General features: G+C 41.2%; 1 protein-coding gene across 8 annotated transcripts; it reads left to right on the forward strand.

Moving 5' to 3' along the window:
* The first annotated feature begins 626 nt into the window (after positions 1–626).
* LOC115743949 (sugar transporter ERD6-like 5) lies at positions 627–4,875 on the forward strand. 8 transcript variants are annotated; one of them, XM_030678981.2, is made up of 19 exons: positions 630–907; positions 1,167–1,229; positions 1,492–1,581; positions 1,698–1,757; positions 1,988–2,053; positions 2,137–2,202; positions 2,456–2,531; positions 2,613–2,677; positions 2,849–2,941; positions 3,065–3,145; positions 3,235–3,319; positions 3,409–3,452; positions 3,537–3,599; positions 3,740–3,799; positions 3,890–3,943; positions 4,080–4,139; positions 4,268–4,382; positions 4,473–4,632; positions 4,679–4,875. In XM_030678981.2, the coding sequence occupies exons 1-18, from the start codon at positions 773–775 to the stop codon at positions 4,586–4,588; spliced, it is 1,392 nt and encodes a 463-aa protein (XP_030534841.1). In that variant the 5' UTR covers positions 630–772; the 3' UTR covers positions 4,589–4,632; positions 4,679–4,875. The 8 variants fall into 8 exon arrangements, 6 of the variants coding, with proteins under 6 accessions (XP_030534843.1, XP_030534845.1, XP_030534842.1 ...); XM_030678983.2 differs by having other exon boundaries at positions 628–907; positions 4,080–4,155; positions 4,473–4,875; XM_030678985.2 differs by having other exon boundaries at positions 628–907; positions 4,080–4,143; positions 4,473–4,875.
* Positions 4,876–7,844: the final 2,969 nt, after the last annotated feature.

Below are 7,844 nucleotides of genomic sequence, written 5' to 3' on the forward strand. Positions count from 1 at the left end.
TTTTTTTAATGGTGGGTCCACCACCTTAGTTGACCTGGTCAAAACAAGGGCCAAATATTACACATCTCAATAAACAGAATCTCAGATGTGACTCTCTGATCGACATGACAGATACTAGATAGTGCGATCTTGCTAAGCTTGGCTGGACTAAGGCGATTGAGGAGTCAAGGCAATGTTGTGTTCTTCCTGAACATGCCTGGTCTAAGGTAGAGATTTGAGTTGAAATGATGTTGGTGCGGAGGGACATCCAGATTAAGGGAAGTGGACCTAAAACAATAGGCACACGTGTGAGGGAGTTATGCTGACGTGCACATGTTTGAGTATTGTGAACAATAATTTCCAAATGATGTGGCATGAATTGGATCAATAATATATCCTGCTTAGCTCATTACTCATTTGTTGTGCTTTTGATGGAAGGTGGGTCTGATCAGCTCGAACTTGGAATTCCTTCTGATGATCTCCCTGGGCGAAGCTCTATTTCCCAGTTCAAGTCAGTTGAAAGACGAAAGTTAGATATGGAGAGTACATCACCCTATGATACCATGTTGTCCATCAACTTCATTGCTCATGTCTCATTGGCTGCTTCTGCTATTAGTCCCCACCCAGAAAGGGGTGACATTGTTCGAAAGAAAAAGACACTTCCTACTTTTCTTCGGCTTTCCTCATAGAAACTGTTGGGGTCTCAAATGTCTCCCTTTCTTATTCTCTGCGTGTGAGTGACGAGTGAATGAGTGAGTGAGCGTTTCAAGAGGAAGAATCAAACAAGGAAGACATGGGGACACCAGGAAGAGAAATGAGGATCCCTCTTCTTGAAGAACAAGAAGAAGTGGTCCCTGACAGAATCACATCCGTCCTAGTCCTCAGTGCATTTTTCGCCGTCTGTGGCTCCTATGTCTTCGGAAATGCTGTAATAACTTCGCTTATCTTAAAGCTTTGCCCTTAGTAGGAATTGTCCGTCCTTTTATACGCTTGTTTTTTCATCCCTAGTCATGCATGTTGTCTTTGTTCTGTTCCCTCCATCTGGGAAAGCAAACTCTGATCTGAAAAACAACATTACATCGACCAACTAATTCTCTGGATAGCTTATCAAACTCTGAAGACTGTGAGCACAGTGTAGTTCTCACTCCTAGTTGCAGTCCAATTGGCTGAAATATATGATTTTGCAGGTTTCTTACTCATCTCCTGCTGAATCAGGAATTATGGATGAACTGGGCCTTTCTTTGGCAGAGGTCAGTGACCATAACTGTTTGCTCTTTCACCAGTTTGAATGTTTTGTGCAATCCATCTAAAATTATAAACTTAGTTGACAGAAGCATTACTTTGAATGTTTCATTTCTCAAAAAAAAAAAAAAAACTCTACATATTCTGTCGATTTACTGTGACCGAAATCAGAAAGAAAATTTACCCAACTGTGTGAACATGTTTGCACCTATTAGTCTGTACAACAAAATTTTCTTTGGTTAATTGAACTGAAGTGCTGGTGAAATGCAGTATTCGGTTTTTGGTTCGCTATTGACGGTTGGAGGACTTCTAGGTGCACTATGCAGTGGTAAAATAGCTGACCTAATCGGCCGGAGAGGAGTAAGTGTTCTGGGCGATACCTTTTAAATGTTGTTTTACCACTGCATTATCTCAACTTTGAGTTTCACGAGTTGTTTGAAACTTTTAATTCAAGTTTTGCTGATAATGTTGCACAGGCTATGTGGGTTATCGATGTAGCAGGCATCATCGGATGGTGTGCCATTTTTCTTTCAGAGGTACCATGTTTATGTGCCGATTGGTCCATCATTTGTTTTTGTTAACCATTTTACTTATTGCCTTGGCTTGCTCGACTTGCTCTGCTGGCAAAGTTCTTCAAAAATTTGATTTCTGGCCCTAGTTTTTATCGTGCAAATAGACATTAATGTCCAATGGAGAGCTGGTTCTTTTGTGGGCATAGTTTTACTTTCTGCTCTTGATATTACTTACAAACTTTAACTTCTTGAAGAGCGCTTGGTCTCTTGACCTTGGAAGATTGTTACTGGGATTTGGAGTTGGTCTTGCCTCATACGTGGTAACCAATGCAATTTGTTCAGATCATACAGCATTGTAAGTCCAAAGATTCAATGTTGATTGATGATGAATCTAATCGTACAGGTACCGGTGTACATTGCAGAGGTAACACCGAAGAATTTAAGGGGAGGATTTGTTTCGCTCTGTATGGTAATTAGAAGCTTCATAAATCGTTGCTTCAGCATTAGTCTCTACCGAATTACATTGATCTGCTGTATGATCCACAAGCTCAGGCTGCTTCTTTACAGCTTCTATCGATGTCATTTTAGGCATTCTGCATATCTTCCCTGACTAGTTCTCTCATCATACAAATCACATCTTCTCACTGGGGATCTTGTGGCCATCCTATTGTATATCCAAAATAACTTCTTCTTCTTTTTTTAACCTGGTCAACGATATACAGTTGGTGATAGCCTGTGGCATGTCAATGACGTACATCATCGGTACAGTACTAAACTGGCGTATCTTGGCTTGTTTAGGTACTCCCCAGAGAAATAAAGTAATTATCTGTTCATATGCTTCACATATGATTTTGAAGCTTTCTCATGTAACGTGTTCAGGAAGTATTCCATGTCTATTGCAGCTGGTGGGTCTTTTCCTTGTTCCAGAATCTCCTAGATGGCTGGTGAGTTTCTTCAAAGGAAATTCAGTACACTGCTACTGGAAAGCAGATGACATGTTAAACAGAAATCTGGAACCTTTCATGCAATTTTTGCCCACGGCTTGCTGCTTGCATAACAAGACTGGCAGATGAATTAGTCGGGACTGATAAATAAATGATGATTGCTGTGCGTAGGCAAAGATTGGTCGAGAAAGAGACATGGAAGCTGCGTTGCAGCGTCTCAGGGGAAAGAATGCAGATATCTCCAAAGAAACATCTGAAATCGAAGTATAAAATCTCACCGCAGCAGAATGTTTTCATTTCAAACTCATGGCTTAATTATGTCCAAATGGCTTTACTTTCGAGAAAGGTAGTGTCACTTAGCATGAGGTGGCGCTTCATTTTCTGCAGATTTACATTGAAACTCTTCAAGAAGTATCAGAATATAGGATATTCTACATATTTCAGCGAAAATATGCACAAGCGCTCACTGTAAGCCCCGTAACTGAATTCTTACTATTTATCTCGATCTTTACCCGTCTCATATTATCGATGTGATCAAGCACGTGAACTCGATCTAGGTTGGACTTGGCCTAATGGTTTTTCAACAGTTGGGAGGATTAAATGCATATGCATTTTATATGAGTTCAATTCTCGAAAGAGCCGGTAACTTTACCAGCACTGCATTATCATTCAATGAGATTTTCCATCTCAAGATGAAATGATAAACTGACAACAATTGGCTTCTGAGACAGGTGCTTCAAGTACTGCTGGGTCCATCACCACGGCCATTGTCCAGGTTTGTATTCCTGTGTAGATAGCGAGCCTTTTTTCTCCTCCTCTCTTAGCCTATGAATGATGTTTTCATATCCATAACGCGCAGTTGGCAGCAAATATTGCAGCTGTGTTCCTGATGGATAAATTTGGAAGACGACCGTTACTGCTGGTAGTAACTTAGCGAAGCATTGCTTATGTCCATCATATATTTACCAAAAACAAGTAATGATTCAAAATGTCCGATAAATGAAATGCTTCAGCATGTAGTCGACAATTTCCTGTTCCGGAAACCAACTAGCTAATATGCAGGTTTCAGCATCTGGAGCTTGCTTGGCTGGCTTCCTTATTGGGTTATCATTCCTACTGCAGGTTCCTCTCTATACATGCTTCGTGTTTATCCTCATATGAACTTAGTACGGTATGCTCTTGATGGAAAACTATCTAACATTCAACGTGCAGGACTATCATCAATCAACCGATGTTGTATCCGCCTTGACCTTCATCGGGATTGTGGTGACTTTTTTCCCGTTGATATGTTAAATGCTCTATTTGTTGCTTCAAAATGCAAATAAAATGCAACAGCAGCATTATTATGAACTTTGATCCTCTTAGATTGTTTAATGAGGTGCCCATTATATGACTCATTCAGGTTTTTACCGGGTTTTTCTCGATTGGCTTAGGAGGGATACCGTGGATCATAATGGCCGAAGTCAGTGAGAAATCTGGTGCTTTAACTATTTTTCTCAAGTCCTGTATGCTCATAGAGTTCGCAGGAATTGACGTGATTGCTCATCGTCTGGACGTCTCATCTAATTAAAACGGTTCCTGCTGCGCCAGATTTTCCCAATAAACGTGAAGGGATCGGCAGGGAGCCTAGTGAATTTGGTCAGCTGGATCGGCTCCTGGCTTGTGGCCTACACATTCAGCTATTTCTTTGAATGGAGCTCAGCAGGTGATGCTTCTTCACTCATCGTCTCGCTGCCTTTCGAGTGCCAAATTCAGGTATGAATTGATATATTCATCCGTCTGCCAAACGTGCCAGGCGTGTTTTTCGTGTTCTCGGGCATCTGCTGCTCCGCAATACTTTTCATAGCGAAAATGGTGCCGGAAACCAAGGGGCGCACGCTCGAGGAAATAGAGGCGTCGATGACCTCATAGCTCTCCTGGAAACAAGGTCCTCAATGAAGCATATTTGTCTACTCGATCTCTATGATCGCGAAAGCAGAGTTAGAGCTTGCACTCATGTTGAGCTGAGTGTGGACTTAATAGCGCAAAATGCTTACTCTGGTCTAGGAATTGAATGCGAGTTGATGCCACTTCTTTGAACTTCTCGAATTTGCGATGACCTGCGTAGAAGATAGAAAGCAACTCATGCCATTTCATATGCATTAGTGACGTGTAATGTTGGAAGTGTTTTAATGATGATCATGTATAAAAGAGAGACATGGTGAACCTTTCTAATCCTTGATTTATTTGAATGCATGTCATGACTGATTGAATGATCGAATGAATGAAACCGACTCCGCGAGTGTTGGCCGAAGATGAAGCCCAAGGAGGAGGCTCTCGACAATGTCCATGACCGGTGATCGGAGATCTTGATGTCCATGGCGGTCCGTTTCATAGGGTGGATTTGGTTCAATTTTGAAAATGAGCTTTGGGGAAATGCAAATACCTTTAGTTTAAGCAGCTTTCAAGTAATGCAAATGGATTTTGGTAAAAAAAATCTTTTGAAAAATAGCTTTAGACTAACTAGTGTTTAGCAAAATAAATTTGCAAAAGTGCTTTCTATCATATTTATTTAAATAAAAAAAATCCAAACCCTGGGGTTACCACGAGAATCAAATCTTGCTTGCCGGTGGCTGTGGGCTAAGGCCGCCAAGGATTGCGTGAACCACGGCGAGGGCCACTTGGGATTACGCCACCACTAGCGGTCGTCGCCTAGGCCACTCGAGCCCAAGAGAGGGTCGCGCAACCCTCGCTTGGGTTCACGATCGAGGATCGCGTGACCCCGGCGAGGGCTACCTTGGGGTCACGCGACGCTCGTCGACTATCGCTTGGGGTCGTGTGACACCCGGTGGCCGTCACCTAGGTTGCGCGAACCCCGGCGACCCTCGCTTGTGCTCGCGCGGCCCGGACAACAACCGTTGGGGGTCTCCCCACCCCCGGCGGCCTCGGTCGACGGCCACCGGTCGTAGATCCGGCTTGTCGGTGCTATGGCTGGTGGCCGTAACCTAGGGTTTGGATTTTTTTATTTGAACAATAATATAACAAAAAAATGAGGGGCAAAATTGGAATTTGAAAAAATAAGTGATGGTAGGATTGGAAGAAAAAGTCATAGCTCAACATTTGGCCAAATGCTGAAAGCTCAATGCTGGTCCCCACTAGTATTGAGCTTTCAGCATATCTCAATGCCAACTTTCATTTCAAAGCCCCTTGAGAATGGTTGCCAGATGCTCTGAATTTGAAAAGCTGAACCAAACCCACTCTTAGTTTGGTTTAGTTTAGTTAAACTAGTTTGTAATAACTTTAGGTCCTAACTAGTTTAGGTTCTAAGTAATCAAGTAGATTTAGAATCACCTTCTAACAAATGGTTAGAGCATATTTGGTTGACTTTACTATCATAATTCGTAGATTTAGAATCACCTTATGTAGGTTTAGTCTCTAATCTCAAGCTTAGGGGATCATGTCCCGAGGCTCATAACGAGTCCATGTCTTTTTTTTTTTTGCCCGAAAAATTGCGGGCTTTTCATTTCTGTATTTAGATAATCGCTTTCAATAGCTTAAGTGTTTCTTTACCGCACCACAGTTAAATAAATTGTTTGTTAATTTCTCTTTTCTAGAATGATTAGGATTAGTTGAGAATTGCAATGAACCCCTAAAAAACATTTGCATGATAATTTAAAAGTGGCTTTGATACCTTTAGGATCAAATAACAAACCAATATTGCATCATCACTTAGGTAAACGACCAACTAGTTAGAGGTACCAAAAAGGCGTTAATAGACATTAGCGTAATCAAATCTCCGAATTTATATTCTCTAGTTGCGTAAGAATCGAGATGGCACTCCCACGTCTCGATTTATTTCTAGCTGACCCCAAATGGCTAGTAGCGACTAATAGAATCACTTAGGCTATAACAAAACGTAAAATGAGATCTACCGTTACGTGAGGTATAACAAAACGTAAAATGAAATCTACCGTTGCGCGAGATATGAGCTTGGGAGAGCCTATGCCTAATCAAGGGTCGTTGGCCTAAACCTATGCTTCTTCCACCCGCGTCAAAAAGTCAGATCACGACATGAAGCTTCTCGATCGACTACAAAAAGCTCGACTTGGAACAGGCTGACTTGGAGCAAGCTATTTTGTGTTTCAACTGCATGAAGATTATTAAAAGTTTGCTTCCCAAAGAAAAAACTTATTGAACAAAGAGATTATGAGAAGACGGAGGTGGGGGTTGGAATCATCATCTTCGGAGGGGAGATGAGGTGGGGACGCGTGAAGAGGGAGCAGGGTTTTGCAACCCCCGCATTCACATAGCACACATCGTAGCTTGTAGAATAGAATATGATTGGACAGAAAAAAAAAAAAAAGTTCAATAAAGTAGCAGAAGCCTCGTTATTCGTGAGCTTATGCAAATTTCAATTTAGCATATTGTTCCTTGTTCGGATGGTTGGAAGAAATTATGTTCAAAAGAGATTCATTTTCTAAAACATTATCAGTAGATATAATAACTATCTCCCTCTTTAGAGAGAGAGAGAGAGAGAGAGAGAGTGCCTATAGTCTTGCCCTAAAAGAAATGAACACAAGTTTTTGCACATCCCATCAGTATATATCTATGCATTTTTTTTCCCTTTTTTTGTAGACTTCGTTGGTAGTATTGTCAGTAAAAACATTTTTAATGCCATCGAAAAAAAGTTGTAAGAAATTTCCGAGTTCGACATTTGCGAAAGAAAAAAACAGGTTAAATGTCTTCCTTCCTGTTATGTGCATTTCAGTATTCCTTATTATGGTCTTCAATATCTCTAACATTCCAAAGCTTCGGTTGCCAAACCCTCACGAATGAGAATTCGTGGTCATTGGGGGGCACCGTGATTGATGGTGGTTCATGACGGTGCGGTCTTATTAGCGGAGTTCATTTTACAATTGGAAGTCGCCATAGACGTAAGGGAACTTTTATTGATATTCTTATAAAAATTTATTTGTCATATCTACTTTCTTCCTTATAGATGTTGCGAATTTGAAATAGATATGTAGGCAAGCTCAGACTTTACACCCCCTCTTAAATCTCCTCATGAAGTGGTACTAGAAAAGCTTAAACAATCATTTCATCCCTCACATTTAAAACGACAAGAATGTTCTTTTTACGAATATTAGCGGCAATCATCTCCGGCCGAGTAAAATAATCCGACGAGTCG

Source organism: Rhodamnia argentea, chromosome 1 (genome assembly GCF_020921035.1).
Source record: "Rhodamnia argentea isolate NSW1041297 chromosome 1, ASM2092103v1, whole genome shotgun sequence".
Lineage (NCBI taxonomy): Eukaryota > Viridiplantae > Streptophyta > Magnoliopsida > Myrtales > Myrtaceae > Rhodamnia > Rhodamnia argentea.

Excerpts from the sequence above, each read along its gene's own strand:
- LOC115743949 (XM_030678980.2), top strand. The coding sequence starts at position 773 with ATGGGGACACCAGGAAGAGAAATGAGGATCCCTCTTCTTGAAGAACAA. Across the intron at positions 908-1,166 it reads CCTATGTCTTCGGAAATGCT|GTTTCTTACTCATCTCCTGC; the intron begins GTAATAACTTCG and ends ATGATTTTGCAG. Across the intron at positions 3,600-3,739 it reads GAAGACGACCGTTACTGCTG|GTTTCAGCATCTGGAGCTTG; the intron begins GTAGTAACTTAG and ends GCTAATATGCAG.